General features: G+C 34.9%; 1 protein-coding gene, 1 non-coding gene and 2 pseudogenes across 3 annotated transcripts; 2 read left to right on the forward strand and 2 right to left on the reverse strand.

The window, feature by feature from the left end:
• Window positions 1–571: 571 nt before the first annotated feature.
• Window positions 572–643, forward strand: TRNAH-GUG (transfer RNA histidin (anticodon GUG)). The gene has a single exon. It is a non-coding gene; the product is annotated as a tRNA-His (tRNA).
• A 1,009-nt stretch (window positions 644–1,652) lies between these two features.
• LOC143619935 (ubiquitin-conjugating enzyme E2 7-like) lies at window positions 1,653–3,557 on the reverse strand. The gene is made up of 6 exons (XM_077091754.1): window positions 3,506–3,557; window positions 3,313–3,415; window positions 3,030–3,127; window positions 2,848–2,948; window positions 2,253–2,330; window positions 1,653–1,891 (listed from the first exon to the last, which is right to left on the reverse strand). Exons 1-6 carry the CDS (start codon window positions 3,555–3,557, stop codon window positions 1,814–1,816), a joined length of 510 nt encoding a protein of 169 aa, XP_076947869.1. The 3' UTR covers window positions 1,653–1,813.
• Window positions 3,558–8,875: 5,318 nt separating this feature from the next.
• LOC143620084 (APO protein 2, chloroplastic pseudogene) lies at window positions 8,876–12,178 on the reverse strand (annotated as a pseudogene).
• Window positions 12,179–19,292: 7,114 nt separating this feature from the next.
• Window positions 19,293–21,316, forward strand: LOC143620002 (actin-7-like; annotated as a pseudogene). Its single transcript, XR_013151270.1, has 4 exons — window positions 19,293–19,374; window positions 19,518–19,912; window positions 20,364–20,979; window positions 21,069–21,316. The product of XR_013151270.1 is annotated as an actin-7-like (transcript).
• Window positions 21,317–21,624: the final 308 nt, after the last annotated feature.

A 21,624-nucleotide genomic window follows, 5' to 3' on the forward strand; every position in this document is an offset into this window, starting at 1 on the left:
TATGAGCAGATTCCTAGTGATCAAAAACTAATCCTTCATCACAGACCGGAAAGAGAACCGAACCACCCTACTCACTAAATAATTTGAAAATTAACATAAAGCTATTTGAAAAGAAACGAGCCCTTCCATTATCAACAGCGGATCAACATCCTCAATAACATAATTCCAATCCAATGCAGTGCCGTGTTTTATAAAAAACTGAAGCAGTTTTATAAGTACAACTTAGTTTCGTGTTTTAGCAAACTTTTATAAATTTTAATTAGTTTTAAAAAAAACATTAAAAGAATTTAATCTACTTTAATAATAGATATATTCCTGTGAAGACTTTTTAATTTAATAGAACTTCTTTACTGGTTATTATTTCTTCTTAACATACTTTATCATATGTTTTCAGCGATTATACATGTACAATATGTACTAGAATTTATGTATCGTGTAATCAGAATTGCAACTTTGTATTCTAGTGTGTGATTTGTTGATCGTGTGAGTGACTGTCAATTTTGTAATTATGTTTAACCAAAGGCATAACGTAGCTATATAGGTAATAAAATTAAACATTCGAAACATCAATGTGGCTGTAGTTTAGTGGTAAGAATTCCACGTTGTGGCCGTGGAGACCTGGGCTCGAATCCCAGCAGCCACAAACATCCTTTTTTTTGGGCACCTATTTTTGTTGAATTTCAAATTTGATTGCACATGCATTCTGGATCAAGTTTTGATTATTACTTTTTAAAATTTTTATTGTCTTATAAAAATTAAGCTTCTTTTACTCAATTTTGTGTTAGATGGCTTGTATGTATTATGTATTATAATTTACTCTATCAAGTAGTTAACGGGAAGTGGGTAGCTAGTTTATAGCCGTTAAAGTTGTTGGATGTGTTTACAAGAGCTTATCATTTCATTTCGTTTATGTTAACCTGCAGAAGACATTGATAGATATAGGAATTTTTGTTACATTGCAAGATTTGGGCCGATACAAAATAATTAGGTAAGTAAAAGGAATCATAGAGGATGATAAAACAAAATTAAAACGTTAAATACAACTAACAACTGCGACTGATTAGAGAGGTCACACGATATCAATCATTGTTGAATTATCCTCACATGATCATAGTCGTTATGAGCTCTGCCATCTCTTGTGTCAAGATTGACATGAGATTTTGGTGTTACAAACATTTCCATTATGAACGACAAAGTTTGCTTTGATTCTCATCAGAGATGTTGGATTCGTCTAAAGTGTTTCAAGCACCTTGAGGACTCATTGATACTACAAAGGTCTGCTTTGCCCATTAAGAATTCTCAACTTCATGTTTTGTAGCCTAGGTGGAGACTTCCAAAGAAGTCAGGTCACTCATTACAGGATTACCTAAGCGTAATTAACCTTAAATTTCTCTCATCCAAAATCAATACATCCAAAACACGATTGTATTTGAAGCCAAATATGCTTTATGTTCTCTCATGTCCATAACTTATAACATATTTAAGGATTATGGTCTAATATTAAGATATTTACTTTTAGGGAAAAAAAATACAGATTTTACAGCTAATTTGTTCTTGTGTTTCCAAAGCTGCTTTTGTATATGGGGATAGCATAACCATATCAATCCGAAACAAAAGAAACCTCTCTTTCCTTCATTCAAAAATAACTGAACAAACAAACCAACAATTTCATTTCATTTTAGGTAAATAAGGAATCAAAAAACCACAAAATAAAACCAAAAGGCATTAAAAGAATAACAATGGCACTGTCAATGTTGATTCTACAAGTAATGCTTGTCACACCAGTTCCAAATCATGTATATGAGCAGCGGTTTTACACGAATTCTTGTGATTTCCTCACACATCGCCCCACTTTCTTCCTGAATTCATCTCTTCTTTCTCTCCATTGTTTCTGTAATCACACCAAAAATGCGATTTTACTTTCAACCAAAAGATTTAATATCTAAAATTCATTTAAATGTTTTAGCCTTATTACAATTTAATCTAGTTTTGATAACTTTTTAAGCCCAATATATTGTTGTTCGCATTTATTTTTATTTAACTCGGTGCCTCGGTTACCTTGGTTCATCTATGTTCATTCGTTTGTACTGTCAATGAACGAATATGAACATAAATGAACATGAACATGTTCATTTTCTTGACGAACGAACACGAACAACAAAACCTCAGATAAAGTTAAACGAGCAAGCACGAACAACAAACCCTCTTGTGATAACATAAATCAAGGAACGATAGAAAAATGTGGTAGTTACCGCAGCTTCGACATTCGCAGGGGATTCATCATTGGGACTTGAAAGCATTGAAATAATGCTCAACACTATGCTTTCAACCTGTTATATGAAATACATTTCAATTAAAAAAAAAAACTAAACTAAACTAAAAGATGACAAAGAAGTTGTCTTTAATTTCTCCATGACATCATCCTTAATAAAACTTTTATGAAGATAAAAATGAAGATGATAGCATGAAACTTCTAGGAGCACAAATTGGTTTTCTATCTAGGTTATAAAAAGTCAAGGCGATAGCTTCACGTATGCACGGTGCTTGGTTTAAAAAAGCGGTAGGCGGCCAGAGACATTTTATCCCAAAAGCCAAGGTGCAAGGGACGCATCTAGGTACAACAAATAGTCGTATTTACAACTCTACGTCTGTCTCATTTGCTTTGCATATCATTAATCAACTTATTTATCAAGTAAACCTTTCATAATTTTTTTTTTGTTTATATGTACAAATAAACCTCCTAGAACCTTTTCTCGGGTGCCTTGTACCTCAACCGCGCCTTTTTAAACCAAGGTGAGGCTTTGCTCTACGTACAAGTACAACCATGAATATTCAAACAATATCTACCGTATGTACAGGCGTCCAACGCTCACTGGCAAGCTCATAACCATTAGGATCATCACCGGGAGGATGTAGAATCGATATACAAACCTTACCATCGGTATAAACTAAAAAAAAAAACTTAAAAGCATGAAGTCAAAGAATATAATTGCTTTAATAACAACTAATTAATTAACTAACTAAGTAACCATTAGGATGCCAAATCTCAGAAGTAAACCTGACGGTTGGAGGGCAATTAGGGTAATTTTGAGGAAAAGTCATAATAGCATTAAAGAAACCACCTTCACTGCAACTCAAAATCAATAGTCAACAGATCCACAAATACAAAAGCATAAAATTCAATTACTTTTTTTTGAAAGGTAAATTTCTTTGCTGGTAGTGGGACTTGAACCCAGACCTTAGGTGTTAAAGAGACTTTGTCAAGAACATAATAATAATAATAATAATAATAATAATAATAATAATAATAATAATAATGTATTGGGCGGTCCGATAATAGTGACACTCCATTCGAACAGATTGGCTTCGTCGACAAGACCGGCGGAGAATCCATCAACAGGGTTTTTACAGAGATCTGGATATAATAATATATAAAGCACGGATGATTGATGAAGCAATTTGAAACTGGAACCGTATAATCAAAAGGAAAGTAAAGAAAAAAGACCTTTGAGCTGTTTCTGAAGAAGGAGACTTGATTGAGACGAATTAGACGCCATGGATTTGATTTGATGGATTCAAGATTGAGATGTAAATAAAGACAAGAGAAGGAAGAATCAACAAACAAGATATCGTCTGATTCTATATTCCAAACTAATTAGTTCACTGTTTTTTCTCACACTTCGCTATATTGAAGGTGAAACAAAAAGGAGTTTATACTTATTATTATTATTAGTTTTTAACGCGCCAACTCTTTAAAGGGCCGGAATTACTATTACTGTTACCATAATAAATATAAAAGAGAAGTTTGACAACGTTGGATTATGATTGGTCTATTTGAAAAGATTTTATTTGAACAAGTTTTTTTTTTCTCTTTTTTGGTTTTTCTTTTGTTTTAAACTTTGATAATTATATTTCTAATTATCTTTGTTATGTTTGTTTTTTATTAGTTTAGTTCCAATATCAATATACCGTAATGGATGTGATAAAAATTGACGTAATCTGCGTAGACTTAGCACATTTTGTTTTAGTTATAGTACCATAACAAAACTGACCGAATGGCAATTTACTTTTTTTAGTCTAGTTTTATAACGAACGTGAAAAACCCAACCAACTTTGCATAGACTCACTGCCAGGGACCAACAACGCTCGGGTTTTACCAACGCTCGAGTTTCACGACCAACGCTATCCCAATGTTCCATCTCAATTTTTATAACCTTTTTTGTTTTAGTTTCCATACAATAACACATGTAATAGAAACTGACCCCAGGGACCAACAACGCTCGGGTTTTACCAACGCTCGAGTTTCACGACTAACGCTATCCCAATGTTCCATCTCAATTTTTATAACCTTTTTTGTTTTAGTTTCCATACAATAACACATGTAATAGAAACTGACCGAATTCACGTCAACTTACCGCCTCAACACTTAGGACTGGTAATGCTTGTGTCTTACCAACGTTCGGATTTACTAACCTGCCCGGCGCAAAAAAACCAGTTTACTATATTAGGAGCCATCTTTAAACTAGGGAAAACTCTCACCTATGGCCGATATGTTACGAATAATTTGGTAATCAAGCAGAAGATCGATAAAAGAAGTAATCTCAATTCATCGATCCTTCTTTCCTACTAATCTCATTGTTTAAGTACAATCAGGTTGATTGTCACATAATAGATTCTCAACTATTCAACTATTACAAAGTACTCCTTCCACAATTTTGATACCCAACACGATGCCTGTGAGCACTCGCTCGAAGGGACGATAGTATGGTGATGTAAAACATGTTCATTGCTCAATGTAAGGATCGAACTAGTGATTGTCGCCAACTCGCCTAGTCTTCAATAATCACCAGGAGTCACCGGAACTAAATGATGGAGATAGAAATCAAACATTAATCACACGAAACACTATGTCTCCCCCTTACCACTCTATCACCAGCTCATTAACAATTATTATTATGTTATCAACATTCTACAAGTCTACAAGACAAGCTTTTATTTTATATTTAACCGTTTGGCTTAAATAATTGTTTTGAGTAATATTTAATTTGCTTTCTTAAGATATACATATCTTTTCCTCTTTCATATTGTTTTGCTATAAAATATAAAATTAAATTACTTTTAAGTTGGATCATGGTTATTAAATAAGAGTGAAAAATATAATAAAAATAAAAAAGTATTATATATAATACGTAAATTCAATTGTTTATATAATTAAACTTTTATTTATGACTTTTTCTATTAAGTTTTTGATATATTATGCATTATAATTTTAAGTTGAAAACCAAATCTTAATGTTTGATTTATTTAAAATAAAACATTCATACCGATATTGTTAAATTAAATATTGTGTGTATAAAAATGATATTTATAACAAAATGTTGTCACGGATTTAAAAACAAAATTTACAAAAACTAAATAAATAAAATATATTATATTTAAAATAAAGAGAGAACCGATGAACAATCTTAAATGGTTGTGTTAAATAGATATGAAAAGACGATGTCATATTGTGAATTATGGAAATGTTAACAATTAAATATAATTTTGGTTTTATACTTAAAGAGAAATCGTATTTATATATGTTAAGTCAAGAAATCAAACATAATTACCGTTTTAGTGGAGTTGACAGACACATTTGGTTTGAAACATGAGGTATTGGGTTCAAAACATGTATCGCCCAATAATTTATTTTTCAAAATTTTATAAAGTCTTACGGGTCATAGGTTATAGAAAAACAGGTCATGGGTCATATATAATATAATAGAAAATAGTGACATGTTAAATGTCATGTGTATAACTTCTGTTGCTTTAATAGTATAGTTAGATTCATACAATTTTTAGCTTGATTTAGGTATTTGTTTTGTTTTATAGAAGGTGTATGGATTAATAACACAAGCTCAAAGATTACAAGAAAACTAGATTTTCACCCGGCGCGTTGTGTAGGGGCAATTGGTAAAACCTTAATATTAAAACTCGGGTGTCGGTAGAACCCAAATGTTGGTAAAGCCTGAGCATTACGTCGGTGAGTTGACGCGAATTTCGTTAGTATCATTTACGTTCGTTATGGTATAGACACATTAACATATAAAAATATATTTGTCAATCAACATATAAAAAAATAAATTATTTAAAACGGCGTTTGTTTGGTCCGTAAACCCGGGCGGTGGTAAAACCCAAGCATTGGTCCCGAACATTAAGGCGTTGACTTGACACGAATTCGGTCAGTTCTGGCTAGGTTACATTTGTTACTGTACCGGAGCTAAAAAAAAGAGAAAAAATATAAAAATTTGGACCAATGGGATGGTATCGGTCGGTGAACTCGAGCGTGTTGGTAAGATTGAGTGTTGTCGTTCCCAAGCGTTTGAGTCTATGCAAATTCGGTCGGTTTCTGTCACGTTCGTTATGATATTGGAACAGCCAAAAGAAAAACAAAACTTTCATTTGTTTGCTTCCGTTATGTTCGTTACGGTACCAGAACGGGAAAAAAAGCAAAAAAAAAAAACACTAAGGACAAGTAAGGTGTCGCCAAGTGGCCCAATGACGACTTAGCGGCACCAAACTCTTCTTTTATATATATTAGATAATTAAAGCTTTAAATCGTGTCGTGATGTTAATGATTGGTTTTACCTTGGGTTGTTGCTAGGATATCATGAACCATGACATGCCTGCCCCCTCGTTAATCTCGTAAATTTCTTTTTTTCTTTTCCAACTGGTGAGACCCACCCCCATAGCCAAGACAATTTGTAGGATAGCTAACATAGAATTTGTGATCCATGGCAATATTATTCAAAGTTGAGTAGTTATGAATTAACCAATTAGGTTAATTGATTTGCTTTTTTCTTCTACGATTTCGCTATAGTCAACAAATCAATTTGTGATAATTTTAAATTCCAAACCAAAAATTGTTATAACCTTTGAGCAGTATTTTTATAAAGAATATGTAATTAAGTAATAACTGTTTAACCACATTTTTACATATAAAAAAATAATAAGATGTTTTTTTAATTTTTATATATAAAAAAATGGTTAATCGTGCTATTTGAACTTTATAAGTTAACTTTCGAACTTTTTTTTATCAACTTGTGGGACATTAATCCACTATGAAGTTGATGTTTAATATGGATTGTATGATTTAATGATTGTTAATCAGGAATATAATGTTTTCATTATTTCAGTTTAGAAAAAAAATAAAATAATGTTTGTTTTGATTCATTTTATTTTCAAGGTATGGCAAAGACTTGAAAGGGTTTTTGAATGTGACTATGGTGATGGCAGACCATAATCAAATTTGAGTTAATTGTTTGACACAATCAGGAAATCAGGATTAGGGCTGTAAATGAACCGAACGAACATGAACAAGGCCTTGTTCATGTTCGTTCGTTAAGAAAATAATATGTTCACGAACGGTTCACGAACACATACCGAACGAGATGTTATGTTAATGTTCGTTCATTAACGAAATTAATGTGTTCACGAACGGTTCGCGAACACAAACGAACACAAATAAAATCAGCAGAACCTAGAGATTGAGACCGATGTATTAATCAATGTGAATAATGAAAGCATGTAAACAAATCGAATGAACATGAACAAGGGCTTGCTCATGTTCGTTCATTTAACTTTAAAAGAACACGGACACTTAATCAAACAAATATTTATGTTCATGTTCGTTTATTTAAAAATGGACATTTATGTTTGTTTGTTTAAAATCTAAACGAACATAACTGAACAAAGATAAACGAGCACCATGAACAAATGTAAATGAACACAAATATAAAATAACTTAAAAGAAAACACTTAAAATTAACACAAAATAACAAATATAAAACATTTAAGCAGATGACTTATCCATATAATATTTAATTATTTTCTATTAGTACATAAACGAACATAAATAAACAACCATAAACGAACGTTCATGAATATAAATGAACGAACGGGACATGTGTTCATGTTCGTTCGTTTAATTAAACGAACACAAATTTTTTGTTCATGTTCGTTCGTTTGTTAAATAAACGAACATAAACGAACTTCCTGCCGAACGGTTCACGAAAGTTCACCGAACGTTCGGTTCGTTTACAGGCCTAATCAGGATTCAGGAATATAATGTTTTCATTAAGTATTGTTTAAATCAATTTGTTTTGGATTCATATAAGAAACTAATTCAAATAATTGTTTTGTGTTATAAACGAAACTAGTTACGTACTTAATTATCAATAAATTAACTGATTTGATTTCATTTACCATTCCATGTTATTGTATTCTGACTCTACAAGTTTATACTTTAAACAAAGCTAATTGCATAGATTATCAATAAACTGTGAGAAAACTTTTTTCCACCTTAACTTGCGCTATTTATTTATATGTGCATTTTTTAAAACTATTTTCTAAATTACTTATAACACTATCCGGTTTGAAGACTAATCTGCTCAATGAACCGATAAAACCAGCATAGTTTTTAGGACGATGATCATGGTTATTCTTTCTGGCCATTATCGAACCATATAAACACATCACATGTATGTAATTTTTTCGCTCCTTGCTCTTTTAGCTTACTTCCTCTCCTAACTTTTTTAGGGAAAAAAAATACAAATATGTTCGTACAATATATGTACACATATGCGCTTAGACAAAATTCTATAAACATCATAGCTTTCAAAATAACTCTTAAAACAGAGTGAAAGCTACACACATTCTAGGTTAAAAAGGCTTATAATTGACATTAACAAGTTCATTAATAGAAAAGTGTGGTTAAATATTTCCCAACATACTATTAGTTCCGAAATGAGTATCACTTCATATGTGCATATAACATGGAAAATAATCACATGCAAATTATAATTTTCAACAACACATTACAAAGCATACAATTAACTCAAACCACCATCTCTGCTTCACTAACACTACTAGAAATCCCAACATCCAACCTCATTGTAGGCTTATACTGTTCCGGCACAGCAGCACCACCTTGAACACAAATCTCCACCACCGCCGGGGCCTGCCCATAAAACCCCCTCAACTCCTTCTGCAACATCGGTTCCTCCAAATTAGGAACATGCCGCACATACCTTGGTGGTATCAAATCATCAAGCACCGCCGCCTGCCACCCGTGCTGCCCATTCCTCTGTTGGTGCTTGTAGGCCCCGCAGTTCTGCGCTTTATGCCCTGTGGGGCCTACATGCACCTCAGGGCAGTACCCACATACCCTAACAGGGTACATCTTCATCAATCTCTGGGCCCCACTTCTCATTTTATCCCACACTCGTAACTTTTCCTCTGCAAGTAAAACTACTTCTTCTTCTTTTGGAATAATGATTTCTGAATCAGGTATTTCGGTTAATAATACGGGTTTTGGATCTTGCGGGGGTAAGTCAGGTAATTCACTTTCGTCTGCATCAATGAACTCGCTTTTACTGATTCGGATTATGGGTTTTCTTCGTCGTTTTGTTGGGAATTCGGGTATGTCCACTCCGTCTTGGATGCATAGTTCGGTTAGGGCTGGGATTCGAGGGACGGAGAATCGTTCTTCATGTGGGATGCGTTTCCCTAAATGGTCGTATAGATGATAGGCTTCGACTTGGACTATTATGTCGTCTATAACCGCATCTACCCACTCGTGTTTTCCCTTTCGGGTTAAGGAATTTGGGCCTTGGCATGATCTAAACGGGTGGCCCACAGGGCCTACATGAATTTCATTACAATACCTGTGAAAAAATAAGTCTTAAAACATGTAAACTTGAAAGATGATAATTTGAAGATTTGTCGGAACGACGAGTTTAACGCACAATAAGAAAAGAAGTCTTGAATTTAGAAAGGTTGTCTTAAAGGTCTTTAAACAAAATAAATGTTGAGAAATGTAAATAATTAAAGTTCAAGGTTTAAAATGTGACTATTTAAGAATTTATAATAATAACTCTTTAAAAATGTAAGTTTGCTCGAAACCGGGTTAAAGTATCTAACCTTAATATTTACTCAACCTATGTTAAGTAATAAGGTGGGTAAAATGCAAGAATGCAAATCCCTTTGGAATAAAGATACTAAAACAGGTTTTTTTTATCGAGTGTTCGGGTTGTCGGTTCGGATCTTGATAATTGGTCAAACCCAAAGTCAACTTTCCAAAATATTGAATGTTATGAGATAACTCAATAAAATTTAATAAGACTTAACCAAGTATGTAGTTCCATTGTTTTAGAACTAACAACGCACGTTAAGCGAGTGTTTGGTTTTGTCGGTCCAAACTTTGTTATGAGATCAAGTTGGATCCAACATTTCCAAGTACTTAAGAAAATATTTAAAAATTAATTTGTAACTATTTTTAAAGAAATATACAAGTCTTGATGGCTAAAAAAAAACACACTTGTGTGTCTTAAGCGAGCAAGAATCGGTTTGGTTCAGTTTCCATCTTACAACAAGTTCATAGATGGTTTCCACATGTCCAAACACTAAATAACTTGTATAATAATGTACAAATAAAAAAAATACCAAAAGTTAACAATAAAGTTTTTAAACAAAAGTTCGGTTTTCGGTTCGGATCGTGTTTCGGGTTAAGACCGAGGTAAGATTCTACAAACCCATAACCATAGAATTTGTAAAAATGATTTTAGAAACTTAGATCTAACACTAAGTATGTTTAAACAAACAAAACTAGTAACAAAGTTCGGTTTACGGTTTAGAGCTATTTACGGTTAAACCGAAGCATAGACTCTTAAAAACCCATAACCATGGAACTTGTAAACATGACCAACAAACTAAAATAAGCAAGATTAATATGTATGAACAAGTTATATAGATGTATATATATTAAGGACACGAAGTCCTCCATGAAGCCTTGCCTTATGGGGTCCGAAACCCATAACCATGGAACTTGTAAACATGACCAACAAACTTAAATAAGCAAGATTAATATGTATGAACAAGTTATATAGATGTATATATATTAAGGACACGAAGTCCTCCATGAAGCCTTGCCTTATGGGGTCCGAAACCTCACCGACCGGAATCGGAGAAGTAACTACCAAAGGTAAACAAGAGGTGTATATTATATATATGTTGCACAACCATAAACAAGTATTAATAAGGCTACATAAACTAATTAAGATGAAAGACCAAAATCCTTTAAGAACACGTAAGAAGATAACCTTGAATCTTTGATGTTTGAGAGAGTTTTTTTTTTTTGGAGTTGTAGCAAGGGAAAATGAAGAGGAGAGGTGGTGTATATATAGGGTAATGTTGGTGGTCAAATATGGGTGTGAGACACAAGAGTTTTCATGCAAAATGGATCAAGACAAAAACACAAAACAAAAAAAAAATAAAAATAAATAAATAAATAATAAATAAATAAAAATAAAAATAAAGGTAGGATGTTTTCAAGACCCAACAAACAAGTGTGAAACAATATTGTAACATAAATCCATCATTTTGATTATAACCTAAGCTTCGGTTTACAAATCGGGTAGGTTTACATAATAAACAAATACAAAAACGAATACAAACAAGACCCGAAATTGACGAATGTCACAGAACGTCTGTGAAGTCGGTTATTTGTGTGCGTAATGACTTCCATTTGTTGTAGACGGAGTCATTCCCGCGATACTCTCCTCGACCCATTAAAGCAAAGGACTTGGTGCGTATTTGTACCCAAAACTCCGACGAATGTTTGCCGTCACCTTCGATACATATAAAAGCTTAATATTAGTAAACAAAAAAATATAACATGGAAAACATATAAATATTTTTATAATATACCTTGAATCGAGTGTTCGGAAGAGTCGATCCATGCTAAGGCTAACGCCATTACCTCGTCCGCTTCCCACATTTGTCGTTCGCCCTTTTCGGTTGTTCGAACGTCACCCGGGTTCTTTTTTTTATGACTTCTTTTTGGACGCCGGACTTGCGTTTTGGGTACTTGCGTTTCGGGTATTTTGGTTTGTGGTACTTGCGAGGACGTATACGGCATTGGCGCCCGAAAGAACATATCGGGGGTAAACGGTGGCATGGGTGGAGGAATCGTCGGTCGTTGTTGGTTTGCATAGAACGGGTTGCTAAGGTCGACGTTATTTGAGAGCAAACTAGCCCACCACATACAACTCGGATCCCACGGGTTTTGATTCGGGTTCGGGTTTGGGTTCGGTGTTGAGCTTGAGCCCGTGTTCGGGTTCGGGTTCGAGTTAGGATTCATGATTTGGTGTGAAGATGAATGTTGTCAAGATGGTTAAATTTGGCGTGAAGATGAATGTTGTGAAGATGGTTAAATTTGGTGTGACTATGAAAGTTGTTTGAGTAAAACTGAGAAAAAGGTTTGAATTTATATAGAAATGTTAATTTTAATTTTTTTTTCAAACGGCTAGTGACCGTTGGTGGTGGGCCCCCCACCGCGCCCATCGTCCCCTCCACCCTTCCCCCCTCCTCGCCCCACCTCGCCGCGCCCCTCTACGATGTTTCATGCCCACCACGCCCCTCTCCCTCTCCTTCCGCGCCCATAGCGCATAGCCTAACTATGTTTAATAATTGACAAAATGGCAAAAGACGTCCTTTACGTTTGATCTGATTTTCATTAGACGTCCTTTAATGAAAGAAATAGCAAAAGACATAACTCATGTTTCAAATTTGTTTCACGTTACGTCCTTTATCACTAACCCAGTTAATTTTTCTTGTTAAATATGGTCATGTGCCTTGCACATGAGGCCAGTATGGTCATTTTACCCCCTATATGGGCAGTGTGGTCATGTTTCAAAACTTAATCTTTCTCTCGTCCTCTTCTTACTCTATTACCACCAAGCTTTCCGGCAGCCACCACCGCTGCCGTCTTCTCCGACAATGAAAACCACCTCCAACTGCCTCCGAAACAACCACAGTTCCCCACCCACCCGAAAACCTTTACCGATTTACCCTACCACCATCACACCCTCCACCATCACCGTTGAAACCACCATTCCCGTCAACCTCGACCACCGCAACACCACGCAAGTCGGCGAGGCCACCAAGCGCCGTCCGTCAATCACCTGCAACTGAGCACCACCAAGCGTCCAGAAATCAATTTTTCCGGTAACCCGTTGGTTCGATCGATTTTCAGATCCTTTGAAAAGTAATCGCCATCCCCTCGATCTTCACACCCTCGTTTTCAGTTGACATTCAGGTCGAATTCCAAGCAATAAATTATGTTCAGATATCTTCCTGTTGTTTAAGCAATTAGGTGAGAAGTTGGAAAACCCACTCCCTGAAAGATCTTAAAAACCCCTATTTTTAATTTTTAGAAACTTTGCAGTGAGAAATTGAGTCGATTAAGAAAGGGAACGCTAAATACATGTGAAATTGAGGATGGGGCTATGTGTTTCAGTTCTGATTTTGGTTTGATTCAAGTTTGATAAGGAGATCTACTTGTGGGGTGGTGGCTTGCCGGTGGGGAAGAAGTAGATGATGAAGGTGTTTAGGGTTGGGTGGGGGTGGTACGGTGGTCGTGGAGGCGGAGGCGCTTGGAGGTGGTTTTTATTGTCGGAGAAGACAGCAGCGGTGGCTACCGTAGAGCTTGGTGATGGCTGCCAGAAAGCTTGGTGGCCATGGAGGAAGAAGAGGAATGGGTAAAATGATCAAACTGGCCTCATGTGCAAGGCACATGACCATATTTAACAAGAAAAATTAACTGGGTTAGTGATAAAGGACGTAACGTGAAACAAATTTGAAACATGAGTTATGCCTTTTGCTATTTCTTTCATTAAAGGACGTCTAATGAAAATCAGGTCAAACGTAAAGGATGTTTTTTGCCATTTTGTCTTAATAATTTGAAAGTGCACGTTATGTTTATAATTCAAAAGACTATATTGTCCTTTTTAGTCTTATGTATTAAATTTTATTTTTTACTTAAAAGCAAACATTTTAATTTGCCTATCTCTCCCTCCTTATATAGTATAGATATTGCAAGTTTTAAACCCTCAACGTTTGATCATATATTTTAAAAACATTGTTGTTGTTTCAAACCTAAACTGATGCTGAAGCTGTAAATATTGAAATACAAAATGTAGCACACAAACACCCATAACCCCATACACCTAACTTCCTAAGCCACCATATTCTAGGACCGCTCACAGAACTCGTCCGGTTCAGCTGCTTAAACGCTTAATTTTATCTTTTGTTCGCTTAGCTTTATCAAGTGAGTTTTTCATAACCATTTTTTTACCGATTTATAATATTTTTAGGGTGTAGCACGTCTCAAATTTTAATTCGTTGGTCATGCATTTGTTTTCAAACCGATTCACAGTATATCGTTTGTGTTGTTATTTTTCATACATATTATTTATGATGTATACGAGTATTATGTGCAATGTGTTTACTGCTTTATGGTGAGACGCAATCGCAATAGCAAACGCAAAGTGGGAGGGTCTGACGAGACGTACTTGCGCTACCTATCCTTCAACTTCGGTTGTAAAGAATTGTGGTATCATTACCATTCCCCTAGTTGAGGCACTATTTTTTCGTTGCATTTTATTTACTTTATGTTGAATATATATCGCATAACAATTGTTGAATCGCACTTTTTATATAGATTTATATGCAAAGCTTATGAAAGCCCACCAACATATTTGTTGACAAAATTATTATTATTTTAAACGTGTTGCAGGCTGATACGATGAAGTGTAAAGACAAGAAAACTAGATCGAACTTAGGATTTATTTAAATGAATAATAACTACTTTTTTATGTAATGTTATTTGTCTCATTATCGAACTATTTATGTATTTGTGAAATTATGAAATAAAATAAATATATTGTCACTATTAATAGTGTTACGAGCTTATAAATGATCTCTACTTTGCACCCGGTTATATTCCGTTTTAAGCTGGGGTGTTACATAATACTCACTTAAAAAAAATTTTTGATTGGTCAAGTGAAAGTGGTTGTCAAGACTTCGAAAGACATACCATCCGTATACTATCCACCTTACCCGAGTTCAAAACCTCCTTACAGTGATACTGTCTTTATTTTAGAACGTACACATGAATGGATTCGAACTTGGGATCACCCGGACAGGACTCCCCATGAGTTAGTAATCCTTCCCACCTCCTGACATCATTGGCATCCAAACACTTAAAAAGTTTTTTTGGTTTTTTTTTTAACGACGACTTTCTTTTTTGTGTTTAAGTCACCGCACTGCTCAATTTGAAGATTCCCGTTGCCCCACTTTGGCTAGATAATGTTGTCTTAGCTGGGCCCACGCTGGCTTCAAAGTTTGGCGGCGTTCCCTCGGGAAACCATACCGCCGGCTGCCACTTGATAGTCGTTGTGCCGGCACAAGCGTAACCCACGATGGGATGAAAACCCGGTGGACTCAGAATCCGAACTAACAACCTTGCAAGACCTAGCTCAAATCCTTCATTGTTGATATCCACCCAAAGTGACATAAATGTGGATCGAACTAGGTTTTCACTGGGAAATCCAAACCTTCCTACCACTAGCCCACAAGTGAGGAATACTTAAAAAGTTTGTTTTAAATTTTAAATTGAATAATCATTAAAATTTTAATATTTATACCTAAGTGATATGAATATTTCTTGTATCCCACAATCATCCTGGTATCAATAAATATAAAGCAAACTCTTTGACCAAAACCGATGTTATGAGTATTGCATAGTCTATTAACCGGAAACATAAATCTAGGGTGTTATACATATACTCTTTTAAAAAGGAGGTTTTATAGAATGTATACCTCTATTGCCATGTCAGTCATATCGGTTATGCTGATTCAGTCTATTAGCTGTTAAACCATGCCTAAACCCTTATATATGCCCAATTGAACGTACCTAAACACGCTATCAACAGTCTAACTATACCTAAAACCTTCTATGTGGCCTTTTAACCATGCATAAAATCTTTTACATGGGCATTAAACCATGCATGCACCTTTCTATATGGCCATTTAAACTTCAACATGGGTGTCGATTATAACTAACTGGTGTGCGCATCGCCTCAATCTAAATTCCGCGTTACCAAAACTGTTTATTAGATATTAGATTATGGGATATCTTATGACAAAGTAATAAGAATAACTATTTTTGCAAAATATATAGTTTCATTGATATGCAGCCAATTTGTCAATTTGGTTACAACAAAAGTTGACAAGGCTTCAAAAATATATTTTCAGATTTTTTTTTCCTATTTTATTTGAAACTATCGTTTGATATATATATATATATTTTAATTAATAATTGTAAGGATATAGTATGAATTATATAAAGGTTGTGGGTGTCATGAGATGAAGGTGGGGAAATGATGAACATGCCTCCTTGGACATAAAGGCAAGATTGACAACTATGAGATTGGAGAAAGAAAAAGATTTTCTCACTACCAGCCTGTAAGCAGTTTTTCTTTTAATTATCAACAATAAAAATGCTTATTTTAACTATTTTCTCAATTGTAACTTAATTATTATATTATAAAAAAATTATATGTGATTTATTGGATTTTAATAATCCCTATTGACGAGTATTGACCGATAATAATCCCTATTCATTTTATCACCACTGGCGGTTCCAAATTTAAAAAAGTTGGCCGTCAATGGTCCTCCGTTAAAAGGACTTAAAGGCGGCATACTTTTTTTTCTGAATTTCAAACTAATGTTTTAGGGTTTTGATCGGAAGGAGGATACGAGTCCATTGATGAAAAACTTAGCGCGAAACAGTGATCCAAATGACTTAATTTTTGTTAATTGGAAGTTTAAATACCCGAATTGAAGCATTGTTTCGATGTTTTGGAGCACCGTTTCGAACTAAGTTTTACATCAATCAACTCGTATCCTCCTTCCGATCAAAAGCCCTAAAACATTGGTTTGAAATTCGGAAAAAAAAAGTATAACGCCGTTAAGTCCTTTTTAACGGAGGACCATTGGCGGCCAACTTTTTTAAATTTGGGACCGCCAGTGGTGATAAATTAAATAGGAATTATTATCGACTAATACTCATCAATAGGGATTATTATTATAATTTTCGTGGCCGCCCAAAATTATGAAGTGTCAAAAGCAATTATCAATGACAGTCACATGAAGTTCTTTGCTACCGACCAAAGGACACCAAAGTTCAATCTAGTCACTTCCCATTTCAAACAAACGCTATTGTTTTGTAAAATATTATAATCGTATCTTTAAAACAAATGTTAGATTAATAACTCAAGTTTTAGGATCTAAAGTAAAGCAGCATGTCCACACTCGATGTCACAGTTTAACCGTGGATCACCGATAAAACGCACGATCGACAAATGTTTGTAAGCTATATGATAAAGAATTCACAAAATTTTAGGATATTTGTAAACAAAGTTTAAACAAAGTCTAATGAAAGTAAATGAAGTTCAAACAAAGGTTTACTACCTTGTGTTTCTACAATTTTAACGGATTCAAGGGTAGGAACATATTTATAAAACAAATGTGGCTTTTTATAAAACTGTTAAATCTTTTATATAAATAAGTCAAAGTCAAAATCTGAATGGCTGCATTCGTAAAATGGATGGTATGTTGGGATTTTTGTATACAAAAAGGTATACCACTTTATAAAAGCATTTTCATAAAATCACACCAATGATCCATATGAAGATACTTACAACTATTAAAACTAGCGATAGAAGGTTTAAGAAACTACAACATTTAATGAGGCGTGCTAAACCTTTGATAAAGATGAATTATCCACGTGCTAAAACTTTGACATGTTGCTAGCCTCAAAACAACAAAATTAAGATAAAAGAGAACCAAAAAAACTTTCTTCTAGTGTGCTATGATGTATTTGAAACGCACAAAAAACAGTTTCAAAGCCTAAGTAGTGTGTGTATGCATGTATGCGGTGTTTGAAGACCGTGGGATACCCCGCCCTCAAAACAAACAAAACAAAAGATAACGTATCTTGGCCCTTGATCCATGTGTTCCTTTATTTAAATGCTAGAATCCACCAACTTTGCTTTTGACAAGTCTAAGGTGTATCCATACTAGGGGTGGACGGTTTGGAGTGTTTGGAAAGGGGGTTGTCTTGCTACCATTAAAAAATCGAAACAGTTTGTTGTTTTTTTTTAATTGGAGAGTTTTGACGCGTTTTATTATTTTTTTTAATGATGGTTTGTGGGTAAGAGATGGGATTTTTTTTGGGTTTTTGGGTGTTCCGTAAATGACATTTATGGAAGTGCCATACATGGCGAAACATGTCCGGTTTCGTGAACGAGATTTACGAATCCGTAAATGGTATTTGCATATCTTAGTTTTCGGTTGACAATTAACAAAATCAAAGTGGGTTACCTAATGTTTTTTTAACCAGCATTAGTAATTGTTAACAAAATACTAAAAACCGCAAATGCCATTTACAGATTCGCAAATCTCATTCACGAAACTTGGCACGCATCACCACGTCGGACATTTCTGTAAATACCATTTACGAAACACCCCAAAATAAAAATATAAAATTAATGGTAGCCATTGTATTAGATAGCATATTATACTTTCTTATATTATACAAAATACATGTGATAAAGAAAATATAAAAAGTAAAGTGATGAAATGAGTGGAGAGCCGGATCCAGATGCGGGACCCATGACAACAAAGACGTGTGACCCACCTCGTACATGAAAGATCCAACGGACCAGATCAAATCTCTTTCTGCATATAAGTCGTCTCTCATTTCTCTCAAACACAAAACACTTGCCCAAATTTCAGCCACTTTTCTAGGGGTTCGTCAGGTAATATTAATTATATATAATTAGCCTTCAGTTAAACTGTTTTTATGTAAATTTTGATGCTGTGATACCTACATTCTTGCATATAATCCAGTTTCACCACCTGATTTTAGTCATTTTTAGTGATGCTCTGTTTTTCTAAATTCAAGTGTTTGATCATCTAATATTTGAAGTGATTTTCGGCCGATTAGGTTTGAAATTTAAAGTGTAAAATATGGTAAAACTGGGTTGTGAATATTATTATACACATGCCTTGGCGTGGGATCTGGTACAAATAGATTTTAACGTGCGAAGTGTGTTTAATATGCCAAGCACGATTACTCTGCAGTAGCATAACAATTATTTATTATACTATCTACAAAAATTTATAGTTTAGTCGGTTTAACGATTTATGAACACTCTGCAACTCGTTACACTATGTAAATATTTCTCATTTTTCATCTGTACAAGAAAACATCAAATAAATTTTGAGTTAAGCAGATCCGGTCTATCTTTTATGGTTCAGCCCATATGGAATTTTATATATGTTTCTTATTTGGTTGCTTTAAGTTGTTAAAAGCTGGTGTAATTTTAGATATCAAGACTTATGCTGTATTTTTCATGTAGGTGACATAAGATGGCAGAAAATGAAGACATTCAGCCACTCGTATGTGATAACGGAACCGGAATGGTTAAGGTATGTTTCTTATTTTAGTTGTACTTTATCTGATCTCATTCGTTTTAAAAAAAAAAAAAAAACAGCTCAAGCCCAGCCCACATGTAGTTACCAGTTAACTTTTACCATCTGCCGGTTAAATAAGATGAATATGTTTATTGCAGGCTGGATTTGCAGGAGACGATGCTCCACGTGCTGTGTTCCCAAGTATTGTGGGTCGTCCCCGTCATACGGGTGTGATGGTCGGAATGGGCCAAAAAGATGCATACGTTGGAGACGAGGCCCAATCAAAGAGAGGTATTTTAACATTAAAATATCCAATTGAACACGGGATTGTAAGCAACTGGGATGATATGGAGAAGATTTGGCATCACACCTTTTATAATGAGCTTCGTGTTGCACCTGAAGAACACCCGGTTCTTCTAACCGAAGCACCATTGAACCCGAAAGCCAATCGTGAGAAGATGACTCAAATCATGTTTTGAGACGTTTAATACCCCTGCGATGTATGTGGCTATTCAAGCAGTTCTGTCTCTTTATGCCAGTGGTCGAACAACTGGTAAGTTTGTTATTATCAATGCTAAACAGGTTGTGTTCATGGGTTGGCGGGTAAACACGGTACAATAGGTTCAGTTCGGTTTTGGTTTTACCATTTGAGCTTGAAAGTTCTGGGCTGAAAAAATGACCCAAATGAATGAATTTGGGCTTGAAACTCTGAGTCTATTTCTTTTTGTTAACTAATGATTAATGATTAATTGATTATTTTGCATCATGTATTAGTTTCTTACAAATTACTTAAAAATCAATTTTTTCGGTTCAGTTGAGTTTTTTGGTTTTCGTTTGATACAATACCAATTGAAAAATAAGTTTCTTGTAAAACATAAAACCAAACCGTCGGTTTTATTTGGTTTGTTCATTTTCCGTTTCGGTTACGGCAGTTATTTCACTTTCCTTATATCATTACTTTTTATCCTTCTAACGTTTAAACCACGTATGCGCCTTTGCTGTAGGTATCGTCCTGGATTCCGGGGACGGTGTGAGCCACACAGTCCCAATATACGAAGGATACGCCCTCCCACACGCAATCCTCCGTCTAGACCTAGCTGGACGCGACCTAACCGACGCGTTAATGAAAATCCTAACCGAACGCGGGTACATGTTCACCACAACCGCCGAGCGGGAAATTGTCAGAGACATGAAGGAAAAACTAGCCTACATAGCCCTCGATTACGAACAAGAGCTCGAGATCGCAAACTCGGGGTCCACAATCGAGAAAAACTATGAGCTGCCCGATGGGCAGGTGATCACAATCGGGGCAGAGCGGTTCAGGTGCCCGGAGGTATTGTTCCAACCATCCATGATTGGAATGGAAGCAGCGGGTATTCATGAGACAACATATAATAGTATTATGAAGTGTGACGTGGATATTAGGAAGGACTTGTATGGGAATATTGTGCTTAGTGGTGGTTCTACCATGTTTCCGGGTATTGCGGATAGGATGAGTAAGGAAATTACTGCTTTAGCGCCGAGTAGTATGAAGATTAAGGTCGTGGCGCCTCCTGAGAGGAAGTATAGTGTGTTTGGATTGGAGGGTCAATTTTGGCATCTCTTAGCACATTTCAACAGGTTTGTTTTATAATACTTAAATACTGTAATATTTATGTTAAAAATCGAGTACTTGTTAAAAACAGTTGTTATACATGCTGTAAATGCAGATGTGGATCTCGAAGGCTGAGTATGACGAGTCGGGCCCGTCAATCGTGCATAGGAAATGTTTCTGATTTGTGCCTTGCGACGTTTACTCTTGGTTTTGTTTATTCTTGTCGGTTATAATTATATATGGTGTTTTTTAAGAGTGCAGTAATGATATTGAGTGAGCGCGGATATGATTGTTGTAACTTGTAAGCTCTACAATTCTTTTATTTTAATTCGTTTTTAGAGACTATATGAAATGTTGTCTTTATATATACGTGTTTTGAGAAAATGCTGAAAGTAGTTGGTTTTATGAGTGTATGATCATGTTTGAACAAATTAGTATCTATAACCATGAGATATTTTATAGTTGTGTATATTCGTTTACCATAGTTTAGTTGTTTGCCAAAGTACATAAACACGTGCTGAGAAAATACAAACATCTGATACTTGAATCTGATTCACGTAACATTCATTATAACAAACGTAAACGGTATTTGAAAACATAATGATGCTATTCCTAAGGAACTATTGTTTGCAAGCATTTTGTGTAGCACTTACTACAGTTTCATGTTCCAA

This window comes from Bidens hawaiensis, unplaced genomic scaffold, assembly GCF_021521415.1.
Source record: "Bidens hawaiensis isolate Kalapana, Puna unplaced genomic scaffold, B.hawaiensis_p1.1 tig00002525_1, whole genome shotgun sequence".
NCBI classification, from domain to species: domain Eukaryota; kingdom Viridiplantae; phylum Streptophyta; class Magnoliopsida; order Asterales; family Asteraceae; genus Bidens; species Bidens hawaiensis.

Coding starts and splice junctions, on each gene's coding strand:
- LOC143619935 (XM_077091754.1), bottom strand. CDS start 3,557: ATGGCGTCTAATTCGTCTCAATCAAGTCTCCTTCTTCAGAAACAGCTC. Junction 3,128..3,312: donor GGACCGCCCAATACATTATT/ATTATTATTATT, acceptor TTTGAGTTGCAG/TGAAGGTGGTTTCTTTAATG. Junction 2,331..2,847: donor GTTGGACGCCTGTACATACG/GTAGATATTGTT, acceptor TTCATATAACAG/GTTGAAAGCATAGTGTTGAG.